The 23,875-nt window shown below is 57.8% G+C and overlaps 1 protein-coding gene across 1 annotated transcript in view; it reads right to left on the bottom strand.

Moving 5' to 3' along the window:
- Positions 1-17,979: 17,979 nt before the first annotated feature.
- LOC135316132 (GTPase-activating Rap/Ran-GAP domain-like protein 3) overlaps positions 17,980-23,875 on the bottom strand; it is a 34,396-nt gene continuing 28,500 nt past the window's right edge. The window contains 4 exon segments of the mRNA XM_064468191.1: positions 17,980-17,994; positions 18,150-18,265; positions 19,118-19,224; positions 23,533-23,576. Coding sequence (XP_064324261.1) covers positions 17,980-17,994; positions 18,150-18,265; positions 19,118-19,224; positions 23,533-23,576 — 282 coding nt within the window.

Here is a 23,875-nt window from a genome sequence, read left to right as displayed (position 1 = left end):
GCTGCGCCCGGGCTGGCAGCCCACAGCTCGGGGGGCCTTTGGTGGCAGTGGGTCCCATTGCTCCCCCAGGCCCTGGAGACTTCTGCTCTGTGGCTCCTGTGCCTCCTGCGGCACCCACCAGCTCTGCTCCGGCATAGGAGAAGACGCCGACTCCTGGGAGTGCGGCGACTGCAGCGGCACGGGCACCGGTGAGGGGGGCGGGGCAGGGTGCCCACGGCCACGTGGCCACCACAGCACCTGGCACCTGGGGCCAGGCGCAGGGCTCTGATGCGGGGAGGGAGCGAGCGTGGCCTGGACTTGTTGTGCTCATCATCTCCCTGCCTGCCCCTTGCAGCGCCTCCCGTTGCACCTGGCCCAGACTCCAGCCCCGCCGGCGCAGGGACCCTCGCACAGCGCCCCGGGTCCTGGCACTTCAGCTGAGGAAGAAGAGGCCAGGATCCTCGCAGGACACCCCGGCACCCAGCTGCCCTCCCAGCCCCTCTCCCAGAAACCTGCAGAGCCTCACTAATAAAAGCTGGAACATCACACGTGGCCTTGTTGATGTGCCGAAATGCTGTGGCGCGAGGGCCTCCGCGGTGGCCCTGACCCTCCCCTTGGCACCGTGGGTGCTGCCAGGTCATTTCCCAAACAGGAGCCGGCACTGGCCGCCCCAGGTGAGATGCTGGTGTCACCCGCTTGGGGACGTGATGTGCGGCACCAGAGCTGAACCCACGGGGGCTGGGGAGGGGGAAGCTCCACGGGAGCTGCTGAGGGGCCAAGGCCTCCCTGCCCAGGGCGGGGAGCAGTGGACCCAGGGTGCGGGGAGGGCAAGGGCGTCCCCGTGGGTCCCTTCTCCCACACCGGGGCTCCAGCAGGGACTTCAGAGACGTCCGGAGGGGTTCGTAGCACAAGCGCTTTGTTTAGGCATCAGAATTCCTGACTCTCCGTTAACGAGCCGAATGACAGGGTGTCGTGGTTTAGCCGGCAGCTCAGCCCCACACAGTCGCTCGCTCCCTCCCCCACCGGTAGATGGGGGAGAGAATCAGAAGGGTAACGCTCGTGGGTTGCGATAAGAACAGTTTAATAATTAAAATTCACAGAAACAACAACAGAAATGCAATGGAAAGGAGAACAACGAGAGGCGCAAAGCCCCGGGGCAGGGGGGAAGGGAGGGCAGAGGGGGAACGAACCGCCGAAACCAAGCGCACGCGCCGCAGCCGCGCCGCGCCGCTCCCGAGCTGCAACTGCCCCCCCGCCATATACTGGTCATGGTGTCACGTGGTATGGAATGAACCTGCCGTTGGCCAGGCGGGGTCAGCCGCCCCCGCCATGGCCCCGCCCCTCCCAGACCCCCCGCCACGCGGCAGAGCGCGGGAAGCTGGAAAGGCAGCCGCCCCCCCACAGTGAGGAGAATTAACCCCTTCTCAGCCAAAACCAGCACATGTGGTTTAAGTTCTTCTGGGTTGTTTTGGGGTTTTTTTTAGGTAGAGTTTACATTATTTTTGTACTGTCCCTTTTCTTAGCAAAATGTGTTCCGTTTCAACAAAGCCTACCGACCCCAACCCCGCTTGCTGCTGTCAGGACCCCGCCGGCCATGAGCCAGGCTGTGGCACGAAGCTCCGTGGCCAGAGCCCTGATGGCAATCCCAAGCAGGCAGCCGTGAAGCGACACCAGCGGGGATTTGCTGCAGCGATCCCTCCAGGCGATTGCTTTGCTTTGCCACAGCCCCAGCAGCATCACTGTGTCGGGGGGGCTGTGGAGTTGCTCTGTGCACGACGGAGAGCCCGGCCCAGCTCAGCTGCCAGGCCGTGGACACCCCCAGCCGCTGCTGCTATTGCTGGCCAAAAACCCCTGCCAGGAGTCAAATCCCAGCTAGTGCCCGCTTTTGCCACAAGTACCGCTTCTCACCTGGCTCCGTCCCACTCACAGCAGGGATACAGAGCTGGCTCCAAAGCTGCGCGGCCAGAGCCCTGATGGGAACCGGGCGGGTGGGTGAAGGCTGCTCCAGCCTCCCTGCGCTCGTGGGAAACGTGCCCAAAAGCGTCTGCACAAGAAGCCCATGCCACAGTCCCTCCCGCTGCAGATCACAGCCCTGTGCCTGTCCCCAGGTCCCAGATGCAGGGAAGGAGACGGCTGGGCGTGGGGACATTTGTCACCTGGCTCCGCACACGCGTGACCGTGTTTGTGACCCTACATGCGTGCAGAGCCGTGTCACAAACAGCCCAGGCTGGATAAATACCCCGCGCAACCGCCCCCAGCTCAGTGGCGAGTTTGCCACAGACGCTGGAAGATCAGGACGGTCTTTGACCGCACTGACGTCCCCAAGCCCAGCCATCTCCTTCACTGCAGCCACTTGCGGTGATGGAGCTGAGGTCGCGGCGCCGCAAGATGCCGCAGTCCCCCCCTGCCCAGTGTCCCCCGGTGCCGCCGGAGGAGCAGGCAGGGCCCTCCCGTGCGCCACCCCCGCGCAAAAGAAAGCGTCAGGACCCCAAGGAGGAAGGTGAGCGCAGAGCATCCCCCACCGGGCACCTGCCAGAGGGGATTTTGGCTGGTGCCCAGCTGTACAAGCGGAGGCCCCCGCGTCGTGGCAAGGCACCCCGGCCTCTCCCCCGTCCCGCTCCCGGCACTGCCGCCCCACCACACCGGCGCGGTGCTGGGGGTGACAGCGCCGCTGTCCTCCGACAGTATGCAGGCTGTGCTGGCGAGCAGACTGTGACCCCGAAGTCGTGGGGCAGCTGTGCTGTCAGAAGGGGCTCTGCGTCCATGAGAACTGCCTGGTGAGTCCCCGGGGCTCAACACCCACCGGTCCACAACACCCCGCCCTCTCCGGCCCCGCGGCACAGGCAGCCCCTGGCACGCGCCCTCTTTTCCCCCCTTGCAGTACCACGCCAGCCAGCTGGGCCAGAAAGGGGCCGATGAAGAGGGCTTCTACGGCTTCCTCTTCCCCGACATCCGGCAGGAGCTGAAGCGGGTGGCACAGAAGGTGAGGCCGGAGGGGACGTGTCCCCACCGTGGTCCCCGTGTCCCGAGCCCGGCGCTGAACAGGCCAGCAACCCCCCAGGCATGCTCTGGCAGCCGGCTGCAAGCAACCGCCCCCAGATCCTCCTTCCCCCAAAAGGGCCCATTTCTGCAGCAACTGGGGATTTGGGGAGGGTAGGGGACGTTATCAGTGGCCCAGTGTCAATGGCCAGGCAGCCCACCGAAACGCGGCGGGGCTGCGCTGGGCGAGGGCGAACAGGGCTCCCCGGGGAGCGCGGCATTGACTGCGCGGCGCTGACGCTGTCCACCTCCATGCCGTCCACAGAGGTGCTGCATCTGCCGGCTGCGGGGTGCCTCGGTCGCCTGTCGGCGCAAGCGCTGCCGCCGAATCTTCCACTTCCCCTGCGGCAGTGAGCGGGGCTGTGTCTCCCAGTTCTTTGGGGAGTTCAAGTGAGTGTGGCTGCCTTGAAGGGCCAGGGCCGGACCCAGGTCAGGGCCTGGGGCAGAGGAGGCCTGTGGCTGAACCGTCACCTCCCTCCCACAGGTCCTTCTGCTGGAAGCACCGGCCGGTGCAGCGGGTGCGGGCGGTGCAGCAGGACGAGACCCCCTGCCTCATCTGCCAGGAGGCGGTGGCGGGGCGGCCCTGCTACGACACCCTGGTCTGTCCTGCCTGTGCCAGCGCCTGGTTCCACCGCCGCTGCATCCAGGTAGGCGACATCGCCCCCGGCCCCTGACGGGATCAGCCCTGTCGTCACCCTGTCGCCCAGCTCCCAGGGAGCGAACGAGACCCGCCCCGGCTCTGACGTCTGGCCCTCTCTGCCCCAGGGCCAGGCGCTGCGCTCTGCCCTGCACCACTTCCGCTGCCCCCTCTGCCAGGACGTGCCGACCTTCCAGGCGGAGATGTTTCGCCTAGGCATCAAAATCCCCGACAGGTCGGTGCCCTCCCCGCTGCCCCCTTCCCCCTCCGTGGTGCTCCGGCTGATCCCCTCCTGCCTCCCTGGGTGCCGGCAGGGTGGCCCCCACGCCCCCCGCGGCTGAGGGCTTCCCGTCTCCCGCAGGGATGCTGCCTGGGAGGAGGAGGACGGGGCCTTCGCGGACCACTACCAGCGGCACAGCTCCTGCGATGCCAGCCAGTGCCTGTGCCCGGCGGGACGGGAGCAGGCGGAGGTGAACGGGTGAGTGCCCGTGTCCCCGGTCCTTGCAGCCCCGGCGAGGAGACGATGCCTTCGTCTCCTCCTCTGGGCAGGTATCCCGGGGGGGTCGGGTCCCTGGGATGGCGAGCTGGGCCTGGCACCAGCTGCGTGCCAGCAGCTCAGCTGCAGCTGCCTGGAGGGGAGCAGGGCCCAACGCTGCGCCCGGGCTGGCAGCCCACAGCTCGGGGGGCCTTTGGTGGCAGTGGGTCCCATTGCTCCCCCAGGCCCTGGAGACTTCTGCTCTGTGGCTCCTGTGCCTCCTGCGGCACCCACCAGCTCTGCTCCGGCATAGGAGAAGACGCCGACTCCTGGGAGTGCGGCGACTGCAGCGGCACGGGCACCGGTGAGGGGGGCGGGGCAGGGTGCCCACGGCCACGTGGCCACCACAGCACCTGGCACCTGGGGCCAGGCGCAGGGCTCTGATGCGGGGAGGGAGCGAGCGTGGCCTGGACTTGTTGTGCTCATCATCTCCCTGCCTGCCCCTTGCAGCGCCTCCCGTTGCACCTGGCCCAGACTCCAGCCCCGCCGGCGCAGGGACCCTCGCACAGCGCCCCGGGTCCTGGCACTTCAGCTGAGGAAGAAGAGGCCAGGATCCTCGCAGGACACCCCGGCACCCAGCTGCCCTCCCAGCCCCTCTCCCAGAAACCTGCAGAGCCTCACTAATAAAAGCTAGAACATCACACGTGGCCTTGTTGATGTGCCGAAATGCTGTGGCGCGAGGGCCTCCGCGGTGGCCCTGACCCTCCCCTTGGCACCGTGGGTGCTGCCAGGTCATTTCCCAAACAGGAGCCGGCACTGGCCGCCCCAGGTGAGATGCTGGTGTCACCCGCTTGGGGACGTGATGTGCGGCACCAGAGCTGAACCCACGGGGGCTGGGGAGGGGGAAGCTCCACGGGAGCTGCTGAGGGGCCAAGGCCTCCCTGCCCAGGGCGGGGAGCAGTGGACCCAGGGTGCGGGGAGGGCAAGGGCGTCCCCGTGGGTCCCTTCTCCCACACCGGGGCTCCAGCAGGGACTTCAGAGACGTCCGGAGGGGTTCGTAGCACAAGCGCTTTGTTTAGGCATCAGAATTCCTGACTCTCCGTTAACGAGCCGAATGACAGGGTGTCGTGGTTTAGCCGGCAGCTCAGCCCCACACAGTCGCTCGCTCCCTCCCCCACCGGTAGATGGGGGAGAGAATCAGAAGGGTAACGCTCGTGGGTTGCGATAAGAACAGTTTAATAATTAAAATTCACAGAAACAACAACAGAAATGCAATGGAAAGGAGAACAACGAGAGGCGCAAAGCCCCGGGGCAGGGGGGAAGGGAGGGCAGAGGGGGAACGAACCGCCGAAACCAAGCGCACGCGCCGCAGCCGCGCCGCGCCGCTCCCGAGCTGCAACTGCCCCCCCGCCATATACTGGTCATGGTGTCACGTGGTATGGAATGAACCTGCCGTTGGCCAGGCGGGGTCAGCCGCCCCCGCCATGGCCCCGCCCCTCCCAGACCCCCCGCCACGCGGCAGAGCGCGGGAAGCTGGAAAGGCAGCCGCCCCCCCACAGTGAGGAGAATTAACCCCTTCTCAGCCAAAACCAGCACATGTGGTTTAAGTTCTTCTGGGTTGTTTTGGGGTTTTTTTTAGGTAGAGTTTACATTATTTTTGTACTGTCCCTTTTCTTAGCAAAATGTGTTCCGTTTCAACAAAGCCTACCGACCCCAACCCCGCTTGCTGCTGTCAGGACCCCGCCGGCCATGAGCCAGGCTGTGGCACGAAGCTCCGTGGCCAGAGCCCTGATGGCAATCCCAAGCAGGCAGCCGTGAAGCGACACCAGCGGGGATTTGCTGCAGCGATCCCTCCAGGCGATTGCTTTGCTTTGCCACAGCCCCAGCAGCATCACTGTGTCGGGGGGGCTGTGGAGTTGCTCTGTGCACGACGGAGAGCCCGGCCCAGCTCAGCTGCCAGGCCGTGGACACCCCCAGCCGCTGCTGCTATTGCTGGCCAAAAACCCCTGCCAGGAGTCAAATCCCAGCTAGTGCCCGCTTTTGCCACAAGTACCGCTTCTCACCTGGCTCCGTCCCACTCACAGCAGGGATACAGAGCTGGCTCCAAAGCTGCGCGGCCAGAGCCCTGATGGGAACCGGGCGGGTGGGTGAAGGCTGCTCCAGCCTCCCTGCGCTCGTGGGAAACGTGCCCAAAAGCGTCTGCACAAGAAGCCCATGCCACAGTCCCTCCCGCTGCAGATCACAGCCCTGTGCCTGTCCCCAGGTCCCAGATGCAGGGAAGGAGACGGCTGGGCGTGGGGACATTTGTCACCTGGCTCCGCACACGCGTGACCGTGTTTGTGACCCTACATGCGTGCAGAGCCGTGTCACAAACAGCCCAGGCTGGATAAATACCCCGCGCAACCGCCCCCAGCTCAGTGGCGAGTTTGCCACAGACGCTGGAAGATCAGGACGGTCTTTGACCGCACTGACGTCCCCAAGCCCAGCCATCTCCTTCACTGCAGCCACTTGCGGTGATGGAGCTGAGGTCGCGGCGCCGCAAGATGCCGCAGTCCCCCCCTGCCCAGTGTCCCCCGGTGCCGCCGGAGGAGCAGGCAGGGCCCTCCCGTGCGCCACCCCCGCGCAAAAGAAAGCGTCAGGACCCCAAGGAGGAAGGTGAGCGCAGAGCATCCCCCACCGGGCACCTGCCAGAGGGGATTTTGGCTGGTGCCCAGCTGTACAAGCGGAGGCCCCCGCGTCGTGGCAAGGCACCCCGGCCTCTCCCCCGTCCCGCTCCCGGCACTGCCGCCCCACCACACCGGCGCGGTGCTGGGGGTGACAGCGCCGCTGTCCTCCGACAGTATGCAGGCTGTGCTGGCGAGCAGACTGTGACCCCGAAGTCGTGGGGCAGCTGTGCCGTCAGAAGGGGCTCTGCGTCCATGAGAACTGCCTGGTGAGTCCCCGGGGCTCAACACCCACCGGTCCACAACACCCCACCCTCTCCGGCCCCGCGGCACAGGCAGCCCCTGGCACGCGCCCTCTTTTCCCCCCTTGCAGTACCACGCCAGCCAGCTGGGCCAGAAAGGGGCCGATGAAGAGGGCTTCTACGGCTTCCTCTTCCCCGACATCCGGCAGGAGCTGAAGCGGGTGGCACAGAAGGTGAGGCCGGAGGGGACGTGTCCCCACCGTGGTCCCCGTGTCCCGAGCCCGGCGCTGAACAGGCCAGCAACCCCCCAGGCATGCTCTGGCAGCCGGCTGCAAGCAACCGCCCCCAGATCCTCCTTCCCCCAAAAGGGCCCATTTCTGCAGCAACTGGGGATTTGGGGAGGGTAGGGGACGTTATCAGTGGCCCAGTGTCAATGGCCAGGCAGCCCACCGAAACGCGGCGGGGCTGCGCTGGGCGAGGGCGAACAGGGCTCCCCGGGGAGCGCGGCATTGACTGCGCGGCGCTGACGCTGTCCACCTCCATGCCGTCCACAGAGGTGCTGCATCTGCCGGCTGCGGGGTGCCTCGGTCGCCTGTCGGCGCAAGCGCTGCCGCCGAATCTTCCACTTCCCCTGCGGCAGTGAGCGGGGCTGTGTCTCCCAGTTCTTCGGGCAGTTCAAGTGAGTGTGGCTGCCTTGAAGGGCCAGGGCCGGACCCAGGTCAGGGCCTGGGGCAGAGGAGGCCTGTGGCTGAACCGTCACCTCCCTCCCACAGGTCCTTCTGCTGGAAGCACCGGCCGGTGCAGCGGGTGCGGGCGGTGCAGCAGGACGAGACCCCCTGCCTCATCTGCCAGGAGGCGGTGGCGGGGCGGCCCTGCTACGACACCCTGGTCTGTCCTGCCTGTGCCAGCGCCTGGTTCCACCGCCGCTGCATCCAGGTAGGCGACATCGCCCCCGGCCCCTGACGGGATCAGCCCTGTCGTCACCCTGTCGCCCAGCTCCCAGGGAGCGAACGAGACCCGCCCCGGCTCTGACGTCTGGCCCTCTCTGCCCCAGGGCCAGGCGCTGCGCTCTGCCCTGCACCACTTCCGCTGCCCCCTCTGCCAGGACGTGCCGACCTTCCAGGCGGAGATGTTTCGCCTAGGCATCAAAATCCCCGACAGGTCGGTGCCCTCCCCGCTGCCCCCTTCCCCCTCCGTGGTGCTCCGGCTGATCCCCTCCTGCCTCCCTGGGTGCCGGCAGGGTGGCCCCCACGCCCCCCGCGGCTGAGGGCTTCCCGTCTCCCGCAGGGATGCTGCCTGGGAGGAGGAGGACGGGGCCTTCGCGGACCACTACCAGCGGCACAGCTCCTGCGATGCCAGCCAGTGCCTGTGCCCGGCGGGACGGGAGCAGGCGGAGGTGAACGGGTGAGTGCCCGTGTCCCCGGTCCTTGCAGCCCCGGCGAGGAGACGATGCCTTCGTCTCCTCCTCTGGGCAGGTATCCCAGGGGGGTCGGGTCCCTGGGATGGCGAGCTGGGCCTGGCACCAGCTGCGTGCCAGCAGCTCAGCTGCAGCTGCCTGGAGGGGAGCAGGGCCCAACGCTGCGCCCGGGCTGGCAGCCCACAGCTCGGGGGGCCTTTGGTGGCAGTGGGTCCCATTGCTCCCCCAGGCCCTGGAGACTTCTGCTCTGTGGCTCCTGTGCCTCCTGCGGCACCCACCAGCTCTGCTCCGGCATAGGAGAAGACGCCGACTCCTGGGAGTGCGGCGACTGCAGCGGCACGGGCACCGGTGAGGGGGGCGGGGCAGGGTGCCCACGGCCACGTGGCCACCACAGCACCTGGCACCTGGGGCCAGGCGCAGGGCTCTGATGCGGGGAGGGAGCGAGCGTGGCCTGGACTTGTTGTGCTCATCATCTCCCTGCCTGCCCCTTGCAGCGCCTCCCGTTGCACCTGGCCCAGACTCCAGCCCCGCCGGCGCAGGGACCCTCGCACAGCGCCCCGGGTCCTGGCACTTCAGCTGAGGAAGAAGAGGCCAGGATCCTCGCAGGACACCCCGGCACCCAGCTGCCCTCCCAGCCCCTCTCCCAGAAACCTGCAGAGCCCCACTAATAAAAGCTAGAACATCACACATGGCCTTGTTGATGTGCCGAAATGCTGTGGCGCGAGGGCCTCCGCGGTGGCCCTGACCCTCCCCTTGGCACCGTGGGTGCTGCCAGGTCATTTCCCAAACAGGAGCCGGCACTGGCCGCCCCAGGTGAGATGCTGGTGTCACCCGCTTGGGGACGTGATGTGCGGCACCAGAGCTGAACCCACGGGGGCTGGGGAGGGGGAAGCTCCACGGGAGCTGCTGAGGGGCCAAGGCCTCCCTGCCCAGGGCGGGGAGCAGTGGACCCAGGGTGCGGGGAGGGCAAGGGCGTCCCCGTGGGTCCCTTCTCCCACACCGGGGCTCCAGCAGGGACTTCAGAGACGTCCGGAGGGGTTCGTAGCACAAGCGCTTTGTTTAGGCATCAGAATTCCTGACTCTCCGTTAACGAGCCGAATGACAGGGTGTCGTGGTTTAGCCGGCAGCTCAGCCCCACACAGTCGCTCGCTCCCTCCCCCACCGGTAGATGGGGGAGAGAATCAGAAGGGTAACGCTCGTGGGTTGCGATAAGAACAGTTTAATAATTAAAATTCACAGAAACAACAACAGAAATGCAATGGAAAGGAGAACAACGAGAGGCGCAAAGCCCCGGGGCAGGGGGGAAGGGAGGGCAGAGGGGGAACGAACCGCCGAAACCAAGCGCACGCGCCGCAGCCGCGCCGCGCCGCTCCCGAGCTGCAACTGCCCCCCCGCCATATACTGGTCATGGTGTCACGTGGTATGGAATGAACCTGCCGTTGGCCAGGCGGGGTCAGCCGCCCCCGCCATGGCCCCGCCCCTCCCAGACCCCCCGCCACGCGGCAGAGCGCGGGAAGCTGGAAAGGCAGCCGCCCCCCCACAGTGAGGAGAATTAACCCCTTCTCAGCCAAAACCAGCACATGTGGTTTAAGTTCTTCTGGGTTGTTTTGGGGTTTTTTTTAGGTAGAGTTTACATTATTTTTGTACTGTCCCTTTTCTTAGCAAAATGTGTTCCGTTTCAACAAAGCCTACCGACCCCAACCCCGCTTGCTGCTGTCAGGACCCCGCCGGCCATGAGCCAGGCTGTGGCACGAAGCTCCGTGGCCAGAGCCCTGATGGCAATCCCAAGCAGGCAGCCGTGAAGCGACACCAGCGGGGATTTGCTGCAGCGATCCCTCCAGGCGATTGCTTTGCTTTGCCACAGCCCCAGCAGCATCACTGTGTCGGGGGGGCTGTGGAGTTGCTCTGTGCACGACGGAGAGCCCGGCCCAGCTCAGCTGCCAGGCCGTGGACACCCCCAGCCGCTGCTGCTATTGCTGGCCAAAAACCCCTGCCAGGAGTCAAATCCCAGCTAGTGCCCGCTTTTGCCACAAGTACCGCTTCTCACCTGGCTCCGTCCCACTCACAGCAGGGATACAGAGCTGGCTCCAAAGCTGCGCGGCCAGAGCCCTGATGGGAACCGGGCGGGTGGGTGAAGGCTGCTCCAGCCTCCCTGCGCTCGTGGGAAACGTGCCCAAAAGCGTCTGCACAAGAAGCCCATGCCACAGTCCCTCCCGCTGCGGATCACAGCCCTGTGCCTGTCCCCAGGTCCCAGATGCAGGGAAGGAGACGGCTGGGCGTGGGGACATTTGTCACCTGGCTCCGCACACGCGTGACCGTGTTTGTGACCCTACATGCGTGCAGAGCCGTGTCACAAACAGCCCAGGCTGGATAAATACCCCGCGCAACCGCCCCCAGCTCAGTGGCGAGTTTGCCACAGACGCTGGAAGATCAGGACGGTCTTTGACCGCACCGACGTCCCCAAGCCCAGCCATCTCCTTCACTGCAGCCACTTGCGGTGATGGAGCTGAGGTCGCGGCGCCGCAAGATGCCGCAGTCCCCCCCTGCCCAGTGTCCCCCGGTGCCGCCGGAGGAGCAGGCAGGGCCCTCCCGTGCGCCACCCCCGCGCAAAAGAAAGCGTCAGGACCCCAAGGAGGAAGGTGAGCGCAGAGCATCCCCCACCGGGCACCTGCCAGAGGGGATTTTGGCTGGTGCCCAGCTGTACAAGCGGAGGCCCCCGCGTCGTGGCAAGGCACCCCGGCCTCTCCCCCGTCCCGCTCCCGGCACTGCCGCCCCACCACACCGGCGCGGTGCTGGGGGTGACAGCGCCGCTGTCCTCCGACAGTATGCAGGCTGTGCTGGCGAGCAGACTGTGACCCCGAAGTCGTGGGGCAGCTGTGCCGTCAGAAGGGGCTCTGCGTCCATGAGAACTGCCTGGTGAGTCCCCGGGGCTCAACACCCACCGGTCCACAACACCCCGCCCTCTCCGGCCCCGCGGCACAGGCAGCCCCTGGCACGCGCCCTCTTTTCCCCCCTTGCAGTACCACGCCAGCCAGCTGGGCCAGAAAGGGGCCGATGAAGAGGGCTTCTACGGCTTCCTCTTCCCCGACATCCGGCAGGAGCTGAAGCGGGTGGCACAGAAGGTGAGGCCGGAGGGGACGTGTCCCCACCGTGGTCCCCGTGTCCCGAGCCCGGCGCTGAACAGGCCAGCAACCCCCCAGGCATGCTCTGGCAGCCGGCTGCAAGCAACCGCCCCCAGATCCTCCTTCCCCCAAAAGGGCCCATTTCTGCAGCAACTGGGGATTTGGGGAGGGTAGGGGACGTTATCAGTGGCCCAGTGTCAATGGCCAGGCAGCCCACCGAAACGCGGCGGGGCTGCGCTGGGCGAGGGCGAACAGGGCTCCCCGGGGAGCGCGGCATTGACTGCGCGGCGCTGACGCTGTCCACCTCCATGCCGTCCACAGAGGTGCTGCATCTGCCGGCTGCGGGGTGCCTCGGTCGCCTGTCGGCGCAGGCGCTGCCGCCGAATCTTCCACTTCCCCTGCGGCAGTGAGCGGGGCTGTGTCTCCCAGTTCTTCGGGGAGTTCAAGTGAGTGTGGCTGCCTTGAAGGGCCAGGGCCGGACCCAGGTCAGGGCCTGGGGCAGAGGAGGCCTGTGGCTGAACCGTCACCTCCCTCCCACAGGTCCTTCTGCTGGAAGCACCGGCCGGTGCAGCGGGTGCGGGCGGTGCAGCAGGACGAGACCCCCTGCCTCATCTGCCAGGAGGCGGTGGCGGGGCGGCCCTGCTACGACACCCTGGTCTGTCCTGCCTGTGCCAGCGCCTGGTTCCACCGCCGCTGCATCCAGGTAGGCGACATCGCCCCCGGCCCCTGACGGGATCAGCCCTGTCGTCACCCTGTCGCCCAGCTCCCAGGGGGCGAACGAGACCCGCCCCGGCTCTGACGTCTGGCCCTCTCTGCCCCAGGGCCAGGCGCTGCGCTCTGCCCTGCACCACTTCCGCTGCCCCCTCTGCCAGGACGTGCCGACCTTCCAGGCGGAGATGTTTCGCCTAGGCATCAAAATCCCCGACAGGTCGGTGCCCTCCCCGCTGCCCCCTTCCCCCTCCGTGGTGCTCCGGCTGATCCCCTCCTGCCTCCCTGGGGGCCGGCAGGGTGGCCCCCACGCCCCCCGCGGCTGAGGGCTTCCCGTCTCCCGCAGGGATGCTGCCTGGGAGGAGGAGGACGGGGCCTTCGCGGACCACTACCAGCGGCACAGCTCCTGCGATGCCAGCCAGTGCCTGTGCCCGGCGGGACGGGAGCAGGCGGAGGTGAACGGGTGAGTGCCCGTGTCCCCGGTCCTTGCAGCCCCGGCGAGGAGACGATGCCTTCGTCTCCTCCTCTGGGCAGGTATCCCGGGGGGGTCGGGTCCCTGGGATGGCGAGCTGGGCCTGGCACCAGCTGCGTGCCAGCAGCTCAGCTGCAGCTGCCTGGAGGGGAGCAGGGCCCAACGCTGCGCCCGGGCTGGCAGCCCACAGCTCGGGGGGCCTTTGGTGGCAGTGGGTCCCATTGCTCCCCCAGGCCCTGGAGACTTCTGCTCTGTGGCTCCTGTGCCTCCTGCGGCACCCACCAGCTCTGCTCCGGCATAGGAGAAGACGCCGACTCCTGGGAGTGCGGCGACTGCAGCGGCACGGGCACCGGTGAGGGGGGCGGGGCAGGGTGCCCACGGCCACGTGGCCACCACAGCACCTGGCACCTGGGGCCAGGCGCAGGGCTCTGATGCGGGGAGGGAGCGAGCGTGGCCTGGACTTGTTGTGCTCATCATCTCCCTGCCTGCCCCTTGCAGCGCCTCCCGTTGCACCTGGCCCAGACTCCAGCCCCGCCGGCGCAGGGACCCTCGCACAGCGCCCCGGGTCCTGGCACTTCAGCTGAGGAAGAAGAGGCCAGGATCCTCGCAGGACACCCCGGCACCCAGCTGCCCTCCCAGCCCCTCTCCCAGAAACCTGCAGAGCCTCACTAATAAAAGCTGGAACATCACACGTGGCCTTGTTGATGTGCCGAAATGCTGTGGCGCGAGGGCCTCCGCGGTGGCCCTGACCCTCCCCTTGGCACCGTGGGTGCTGCCAGGTCATTTCCCAAACAGGAGCCGGCACTGGCCGCCCCAGGTGAGATGCTGGTGTCACCCGCTTGGGGACGTGATGTGCGGCACCAGAGCTGAACCCACGGGGGCTGGGGAGGGGGAAGCTCCACGGGAGCTGCTGAGGGGCCAAGGCCTCCCTGCCCAGGGCGGGGAGCAGTGGACCCAGGGTGCGGGGAGGGCAAGGGCGTCCCCGTGGGTCCCTTCTCCCACACCGGGGCTCCAGCAGGGACTTCAGAGACGTCTGGAGGGGTTCGTAGCACAAGCGCTTTGTTTAGGCATCAGAATTCCTGACTCTCCGTTAACGAGCCGAATGACAGGGTGTCGTGGTTTAGCCGGCAGCTCAGCCCCACACAGTCGCTCGCTCCCTCCCCCACCGGTAGATGGGGGAGAGAATCAGAAGGGTAACGCTCGTGGGTTGCGATAAGAACAGTTTAATAATTAAAATTCACAGAAACAACAACAGAAATGCAATGGAAAGGAGAACAACGAGAGGCGCAAAGCCCCGGGGCAGGGGGGAAGGGAGGGCAGAGGGGGAACGAACCGCCGAAACCAAGCGCACGCGCCGCAGCCGCGCCGCGCCGCTCCCGAGCTGCAACTGCCCCCCCGCCATATACTGGTCATGGTGTCACGTGGTATGGAATGAACCTGCCGTTGGCCAGGCGGGGTCAGCCGCCCCCGCCATGGCCCCGCCCCTCCCAGACCCCCCGCCACGCGGCAGAGCGCGGGAAGCTGGAAAGGCAGCCGCCCCCCCACAGTGAGGAGAATTAACCCCTTCTCAGCCAAAACCAGCACATGTGGTTTAAGTTCTTCTGGGTTGTTTTGGGGTTTTTTTTAGGTAGAGTTTACATTATTTTTGTACTGTCCCTTTTCTTAGCAAAATGTGTTCCGTTTCAACAAAGCCTACCGACCCCAACCCCGCTTGCTGCTGTCAGGACCCCGCCGGCCATGAGCCAGGCTGTGGCACGAAGCTCCGTGGCCAGAGCCCTGATGGCAATCCCAAGCAGGCAGCCGTGAAGCGACACCAGCGGGGATTTGCTGCAGCGATCCCTCCAGGCGATTGCTTTGCTTTGCCACAGCCCCAGCAGCATCACTGTGTCGGGGGGGCTGTGGAGTTGCTCTGTGCACGACGGAGAGCCCGGCCCAGCTCAGCTGCCAGGCCGTGGACACCCCCAGCCGCTGCTGCTATTGCTGGCCAAAAACCCCTGCCAGGAGTCAAATCCCAGCTAGTGCCCGCTTTTGCCACAAGTACCGCTTCTCACCTGGCTCCGTCCCACTCACAGCAGGGATACAGAGCTGGCTCCAAAGCTGCGCGGCCAGAGCCCTGATGGGAACCGGGCGGGTGGGTGAAGGCTGCTCCAGCCTCCCTGCGCTCGTGGGAAACGTGCCCAAAAGCGTCTGCACAAGAAGCCCATGCCACAGTCCCTCCCGCTGCGGATCACAGCCCTGTGCCTGTCCCCAGGTCCCAGATGCAGGGAAGGAGACGGCTGGGCGTGGGGACATTTGTCACCTGGCTCCGCACACGCGTGACCGTGTTTGTGACCCTACATGCGTGCAGAGCCGTGTCACAAACAGCCCAGGCTGGATAAATACCCCGCGCAACCGCCCCCAGCTCAGTGGCGAGTTTGCCACAGACGCTGGAAGATCAGGACGGTCTTTGACCGCACCGACGTCCCCAAGCCCAGCCATCTCCTTCACTGCAGCCACTTGCGGTGATGGAGCTGAGGTCGCGGCGCCGCAAGATGCCGCAGTCCCCCCCTGCCCAGTGTCCCCCGGTGCCGCCGGAGGAGCAGGCAGGGCCCTCCCGTGCGCCATCCCCGCGCAAAAGAAAGCGTCAGGACCCCAAGGAGGAAGGTGAGCGCAGAGCATCCCCCACCGGGCACCTGCCAGAGGGGATTTTGGCTGGTGCCCAGCTGTACAAGCGGAGGCCCCCGCGTCGTGGCAAGGCACCCCGGCCTCTCCCCCGTCCCGCTCCCGGCACTGCCGCCCCACCACACCGGCGCGGTGCTGGGGGTGACAGCGCCGCTGTCCTCCGACAGTATGCAGGCTGTGCTGGCGAGCAGACTGTGACCCCGAAGTCGTGGGGCAGCTGTGCTGTCAGAAGGGGCTCTGCGTCCATGAGAACTGCCTGGTGAGTCCCCAGGGCTCAACACCCACCGGTCCACAACACCCCGCCCTCTCCGGCCCCGCGGCACAGGCAGCCCCTGGCACGCGCCCTCTTTTCCCCCCCTTGCAGTACCACGCCAGCCAGCTGGGCCAGAAAGGGGCCGATGAAGAGGGCTTCTACGGCTTCCTCTTCCCCGACATCCGGCAGGAGCTGAAGCGGGTGGCACAGAAGGTGAGGCCGGAGGGGACGTGTCCCCACCGTGGTCCCCGTGTCCCGAGCCCGGCGCTGAACAGGCCAGCAACCCCCCAGGCATGCTCTGGCAGCCGGCTGCAAGCAACCGCCCCCAGATCCTCCTTCCCCCAAAAGGGCCCATTTCTGCAGCAACTGGGGATTTGGGGAGGGTAGGGGACGTTATCAGTGGCCCAGTGTCAATGGCCAGGCAGCCCACCGAAACGCGGCGGGGCTGCGCTGGGCGAGGGCGAACAGGGCTCCCCGGGGAGCGCGGCATTGACTGCGCGGCGCTGACGCTGTCCACCTCCATGCCGTCCACAGAGGTGCTGCATCTGCCGGCTGCGGGGTGCCTCGGTCGCCTGTCGGCGCAAGCGCTGCCGCCGAATCTTCCACTTCCCCTGCGGCAGTGAGCGGGGCTGCGTCTCCCAGTTCTTCGGGCAGTTCAAGTGAGTGTGGCCGCCTTGAAGGGCCAGGGCCGGACCCAGGTCAGGGCCTGGGGCAGAGGAGGCCTGTGGCTGAACCGTCACCTCCCTCCCACAGGTCCTTCTGCTGGAAGCACCGGCCGGTGCAGCGGGTGCGGGCGGTGCAGCAGGACGAGACCCCCTGCCTCATCTGCCAGGAGGTGGTGGCGGGGCGGCCCTGCTATGACACCCTGGTCTGTCCTGCCTGTGCCAGCGCCTGGTTCCACCGCCGCTGCATCCAGGTAGGCGACATCGCCCCCGGCCCCTGACGGCATTAGCTGACTATGGGGAACTGCATTAAGTCCTGAAGTAACTCTGCAAGCTAATGAAATTCTAACAAAAGGGGTGACAGTCTTTATAAGTGTAGGTGCATACCTTCTAAATTGATCGTATCTGACCAATTCGGACAAACTTTTCTTGCTGAGCTTCCTCTTATTTCTCTGTTGATTTTGGGGACTTGGTAACACATCACTTGTGGACCTTCTATTGAGCATATTCTAAAACAGAAAATTTTTTTTTTTTTTTTTCAAGTGAACCAAAATTATTCATAATCTTTTAATCTGAGTTCACTTAGTGTGATATCATTTAAATTTTCTTTTTTTTTGAATTTTCCTGCAATGTTGAATCTAACTTTATAGCTTCTCAGAGAACAGAAATTGCTTTACTTTCCAACTTGTCATAGTTTATCAATGTCATGTTATATACAATCGCAACAAAGACTGCAGACAAGAATTTATGTACAAAAAAGGTTACGCAGATCTTAGTGAAGAAAAATAAATATTAGGAAAAAAATAGCACCTCGCTAACTTTAGAAGTATTGAACTTCTTTTTAGTTAGTTAAGAATCACCTTAAGAATAAAATTTCATTGTAGATGATGAAGACATCTCATTGTTAGTCAAGGGTAAAAATGTACATATGGAATGAGTAAGTGAAGTTTTTACAGTGATGTCACGGTTCTGGCTGTTAATTTTCTTCACTGTAGCTGTGTTCTGGATTTAGTATGAGAATAATGTTGATAATACACTGATGTTTTATTTGTTCATAAGTAGTGCTTACACTAGTTGAGGACTTTTCCAGCTTCCCATGCTCCGCCAGGTGCACCAGAAGCCAGAAGGGGAGGGGGCACAGGCAAGAGAGCTGATCAAACTTGGCCAAATAGATATACCATACCATATGACATCACACTCAATGTACTAACTCGGGGGAGTTGCCCGGGGGAAGCAGAGATCATGACTTGGGGTTTGGCAGTGTTGGTCAGTGGGTGGTGAGCCGTTGCATCACTTGTTCTTGCCCCGTTGTTTTCCTTTTCATTAGATTATTGTCATTATTACTACTACTACTACGTTATTTTAATTATTAAACTGTTCTTATCTCAACCCACGAGTTTTCTTACTTCTGCTCTTCTGATTCTCTCCCCTGTCCCACTGGGGTGGGGGAAGTGAGTGAGCGGCTGCATGGTGCTTAACTGCTGACTGGGTCTAAACCATGACAGGTGACGAGGCCAAGACCTGTATTTGCAGAGCCTAAATTTCCTATTCCCTTGCCACAGGTAAGCTTATGCAAAGTATGACATGTCGTGCTTCTCCTCACACCTGGTTTAAACAACTGCATGAAGAGTACTGTATTGAAAGGACTGTCAACTTTCATATAGCTGCAAAACAAGTTATATGACAGCTGGTATTTAGCCTAGTGTATGCAATTCAGTGCTCATCAGGATTAGTGTTTTTTAAACCAACAGAACATTCAATCTACTAGTGAAAACAGGAAAGCACATGAGGGATGCAGAAACTTCTGACTTACATTTACCTTGTGTAGATCAGGCATCAGGTCTTGGTATAAAGAGCAGATCAGCATGTCTAGAGTGTGTTGACATTTCTGAGAAAACGTTGGTGTTTCCAAGGTGGCTTTTTCCCCATTTATTACTAAAATATTATGGAAAAGAAGATACGTTACGTAAATGATCTTTGACAACTTCCACTGACCCTTGTTTGCCTCTGTACAAAAATACCTGTTTTCCCTTTAGTAATTTAGAGTTGCCTCCTTTCTGCATGTTTTTTAGTGAATAGTGATCTCTTAAAGCTTAAAAGAGAAAAATTAGTATATAGTAGAATTTTACAAGGCATCCCAATAACTTCCTAACTAATAAAAAAAAAATAAAAGACAAACTGCTAATCAATTTAATTACTAAACCAATTTAGATAAGTTATTAGTCAAGTTCCTGTCAGGTAAGCATCTAACTGTAATCACCACGGCAGGTTCTCAAAGATTTCTTTCTGACTGATTTAGAAGGGCAAGTAAGAGTCAATGAAAACTGGAACTCAACCATTACAGAATTAAAAAGTTCTTAAAGGTGCTGACAGGTACCTATGTGGCATGCATTCAGAGAAGCTTATATTTTCAGGTTTTCAGAGCTGCTAACCTAACATCATCTATTCCTAAATATCAAAGAGGATTATAAATTCTTTCATATCTCCAAGTCCTCTAAGAAAATGCAAAGCTAAATATCTCTGCACATTCTGTAAATGTAAAAGTTAGTTTGTATCTAGTAGCCTGAGAAGCATAATTACATAGAAATTCAGTTTTTTGTTAATCTGACTGGAACTGTTTGATGGAACTGACATCCTACCTACACTACAGATTTTGGGGAAAAAACCAAATCTACACAGAACAGCAGCATACACAAGGAAATGTCTTTATATTTTAAGCATCATGATTTTCAGTTTATTACAGCACTTATTAAAAAAGTGTTTCTAGCAAAAGAAAAACTGACTTACATTTCACTAACACAAAATCCCGGAATTCCTGGTGATTTGTAAACACAGGTGGGGATGGAAGGGGAGGCCCAAAGAGAGGAACACTTTCTTCTGAAAATATTTTCAGCCTATTGAAAGAAAATACCTTTATCTATCTTGAAAGTCACATTCAAAACCCACTGTTTTTATAGACACTGTTCAAAACAGAAGAACTGGAAACTGTTATCTGGGTATGTCTTAGGTAAGAACTACCATGGGTCTAAAAAAAAAAAAACAAAAACAAAAACCCATTCAGTTGGAATTATCCGATAGGGCAAAATTATGCTTCTTCACAGAAACTAACGCTGGGACACTAACAATGGCCACAGAACTTTACAGTTCTACTCACTGAACAACGCTTTAAGTAGCACTAGCAAAATCTAGTCCTTTTCAAAAAGGTGTAAAAGTTATTTGCCCTCAAAATACGTTCTCCTAATGTATTTTCACCTTAACTACGCATCCACCACACACATTTAAATATTTGATCCTTTCTGAATAACAATGGCTTACTACAGCTGAATCTGCATCTTAGGAATACCAAATTCATTTTCACTGAGGAAGAAAGAGTCACAGTGACTTCCATGACAGCTGGACCTGCTGAGTTCTTTTGATCCATAAGGAATCTGGCATAGCAAGAACGTACAGGTACAAAAACTATGCAAACAACATGCTCAGCAAGCTAAGTAATCATTCCTTGGTATTTCAAGTGACAGTTTGCACAATTTTCTTCACTGTAAGATAGCAGTCAGACAAAGATCTTCCAAGTGGCATCTGCAGCTGACACAGGTTGCAGCAAGTTAAGCAGTAAAAATTATAGATTCAACCCATCTCTACTGTTAAACAAACCAGTCAGAATTTGCCTGCTCAGAACACCAGCAGTGATTGGCTAGAATCAAATGGATTCTAATGGATTAATCCAGTCTTTTTATGAAAGCTTAGAAATTGTGCATACAATCTGAAATACAGTATTATATCTGCATGAATATTGATCATTCTAATACTGATTTCACAGATTCGAGACACAATTTCTGAGATGACCTATGTCTATCTTATTCCATCCAGGTATAAAATAATCATTTACCACTACACAGGGTGTGAAATGTTCCTTGGCTAAAGCAGAATGAGTTAAGATGGGGAAAACCACAACAAAACCTACCAAAACAATAGACTTCCTGAGTGACATAAGATATAAAGTCATTCTAAGCAGAAATTCAGTGTCAGACTGATCACAGTGGCATTGCATATGAAACAAGAAACTCTGTCTTGAAAGCCTGGAATACCCCATTTATTTTCACTGAAATTTTGGCCACTTGGAAGACTGCCTTCACAACAAAACAGAAGGAACAAGAGTCCCATGCAGGCCTAAGGTGAAGTGACAGAAATAAATGTAATTAGGCCAAGCTAAAATATTAAAAAATGTATTGTGCCTGTCATATAGCATAAAAATACTGCATGGTATGCACTATGGGAAGATGTGTTAAGACCAGCAGAATGAACCAACTAAGGAATAAGACAGACTGATCTAGTAAAAGCAGTTATTCAGAGTGAGAGAGACAAATTTATCTTACTGCTACTCATTTTCTTCCCAACTAAACAGCAGTGTAAAAAGCATTTACCATGGCTAGCCCATCTACCAAATATTATCTTACAATTAGGAAAACATTCACTTCTTAAAGGCTAATGAGGGATGTACGCCCAGGTTTCTGTCCCAAAGCAAGAAGAAAAGAAGGAAAGTAGTAACTGAGCTTTCACTGCACCTTTGAATTATGAACATGGTTTTTTGCCTCTCACAAACTGGGAATGCTGAAGAGCAGAATCTATGAGGACAATCACTTGAAAAAAAATAATGCAAGAAGGTGCTCACAAAATCTTAGAGCAAAATAAAACAACTCCTTTTTTTGACCACACTACAGACAGTTTCCAAAACAAACCTTAGCTATAAAATAAGGGGGAAGAGCCCCACAGATGCAAACTGAAGTATCATGCTGTTGGGATTCTTCTCTGGAGCTAGATTTAATGGCATGCTGGAGAAACATAGTAATATAGATTCATCTTATTGAGGCAAGATTTAAGTTTCTTAGCTATACTGAAAAAGAAAGTTATTTCTAGTGAAAAATTATTTTGAGATGCTGTGGATATACATGCACCTCAACCACCCAAGTTTGTAGACATTCATCTTCTGCACCTATTTGGCATATACATGCTTTGCTCATCTCATAATCCACATCATGGATGGCGTGAGCCTTCTCCTCCAGCATGCCCCAAAATAAAGACTTCCAAGTGTTAAGGGACTCAAAGAAAAAGGTAAGATAGGAGAAAGCACGCATAATTAGCAGCAAGCTCTCTTGGAGAAATCTCGTTAATATTAATCCATTTTCTTCTTGCCTTCACTTTCCTGTGCATTTGCACTGCAGATGATTTTAAGTTACGTTCATAAATGAGTAGGTGGAATTGCAGTTGCACTAAAAGCACCAAACTCTTACTGCTAATGATCAAGTTTCTGAGCTAGACAAGAAGGCTTAGTAGTCCTCTGTCTTTGAAAAACAAAAATTTCCAGTAACCTATACTGCAGCAAGAACAACAAATTCTTAGATGACCATGAAGATTGCTCAGCCTATTAAGTATAAAACACTTCCTAAGCAAGCCAGAATTTACATATGCTGGAATGGCTGGAACTATGTGATTGGATCTGAGCAGCAGCTTCTGAAACCATGACCGTGGCTGGTATCAGTGGTCTGTATTTTGCATTGAGAGGCTCCAAAAATGCCTTCTATGCTTCTACTATATTTCTTAGCTGTCAAAGTGACATGGGTTAAAAATGCACTAGTGCCAGGTGATCAGTTCCAGGGATATTGCTGGTGTCTTTTACAATCTGCCTGAGTCCTCAGAGTTACGGAATTGTCAAGGAAGGAGGAAGTAAAACTGATCTACCTAAGGACGCTGTATTCCTGGAAGCCATTTCCAAGTTCAGTTTCTTTCTTTCCACTACAAGCTAACTAGTAGTTCATCTCAAAGGAGCAGACCCAATGTTGTCAACCTTCAGCTTCAAATGCAAATATGAGGTAGAATGATTTGCAAACAGTTTAAAATTTTTCTAGATAATAATTAATGTCATGCAGGCTCACATAGCCATTAGAAATCTGCATTCCAAGCCTAAAATGTTGACTTCACCCTTCCACCTTGCAAAGTTTTTAGCTTTGAGCGTTGTAGACACATGCACACACATTTCAGTTTGAGGCATAATTTTAGTTTCATGCCCTGAAATTTCCTTTCAGGTGCTAGATAAACCAAACATTTTGGTTTCCTAATATAAATTCTTTAGCCATGAAAGACTTCAGCATCTGAGCTGGCAGTGATTTCAAACCTAACCAATCCTCTCCTCAGGCACATATCCAAAAAAAAGCACAATTCTCCCATTTCTTTTCAGCCTCATCTAAGTAGTAAATGACTTAGCACACTTTCAGTAGAAGAGGGATCCCTACAGACATTGCTAGTAGTACTTTGTAGGGAGAAATATCAGTGGTAAGTCTATGTCCCATACAGAGAACTGCAGCACACACTGTTAGCTAAAGGCTGGCTCTTTCATTTCTCTTTACTGCTTATTTGGTTCAAGCCTAAGGTGAATTCCTCCCATGGGCTCAGACAATGACACCCCATGGCTACTCTGCTTTTTCAAGCCTAACAGATATCTCTGGCGTCTCACCATTAACCTCAAGACAATAGTTGGGATTAACTATTTGGTTAAAGCCACTTTGTTCATTAAAGCCTAGGCACGAGGCTGCAGAAACGCTTGCTTTTCAGATTCTGGTGAGACTGAACAGACTCTGACTTGGACAGCATATATGACTTCCAACTGTGAGGGTCCCAAGGCTAACTGAAAAACATGAAGAACACATTATTTACCAGCAAAATTCCACGAAGTTTTAAGTATGTGATGTCCAACTTTACAAGTACTCTACTAAGATCCCTAAAAATGAACTGGTTCGCTTCACTACAGCCAAAGGCAGACTTGTAAGGATCTGCAGTCCACGGCTACAACATCACATCTAATTAACTTCCATCATACATGTAGGTCACTATGTCACTGATCTCATCAGGTCAGAACGTTCCAGGCATATCTTCCCTCATTTTGCTACATTTAATCTAAAAAGTGGTTTTGTTTTGCCTCCTTAGCTTATGCCTGTTCCAGGATTTCATTTTTTTCTGATGGCTGTAAACATGCAACTTATTCATAGCCAGTTTACAGCCATGTGAATCCAGGTCCATACTGCTCTTCAACTTCATAAGTTCATTTGGCTTCCTGGCATACAGACAGGTGGACAATACAAAATGTTTTCCTGTTATCTCTAAACCATCAGAAATTCAGTGTGAAACTATTTGTTACAATCAGCACCTACCTGTTACTATCCTTCTGCTTATTATATGTCACTGAGGCAAAAATGTCTGCCATGCAGTTAAGGAAGTTAATCCAGTACTAATGAAGCTCACATGTATTTTAATACACTTTTTCCTGCAGCAGATCACAGATTTAATAAAGGTAAAATATATTAATCAATATAAATGTATAAAATATTCTAGACTATACACATTTTATTGTTTATAAAGGAGGGCCCACACAAAATTTTATTGTGTTTGATCAGCAGTTCTAAAAATTGAGTTAATACCACAAATACAGACTTCCTGCCATTATATGAAGTATAAAACCTGCTATTTAGTTTTGTGTGCGCTTGATAGACTTGT

The sequence above is a fragment of the Phalacrocorax carbo genome, chromosome 17 (assembly GCF_963921805.1).
Source record: "Phalacrocorax carbo chromosome 17, bPhaCar2.1, whole genome shotgun sequence".
In the NCBI taxonomy this organism is placed as follows: domain Eukaryota; kingdom Metazoa; phylum Chordata; class Aves; order Suliformes; family Phalacrocoracidae; genus Phalacrocorax; species Phalacrocorax carbo.
Note: the sequence above shows the minus strand (reverse complement) of the source record. Positions and strands in the feature narration are given on the sequence as shown.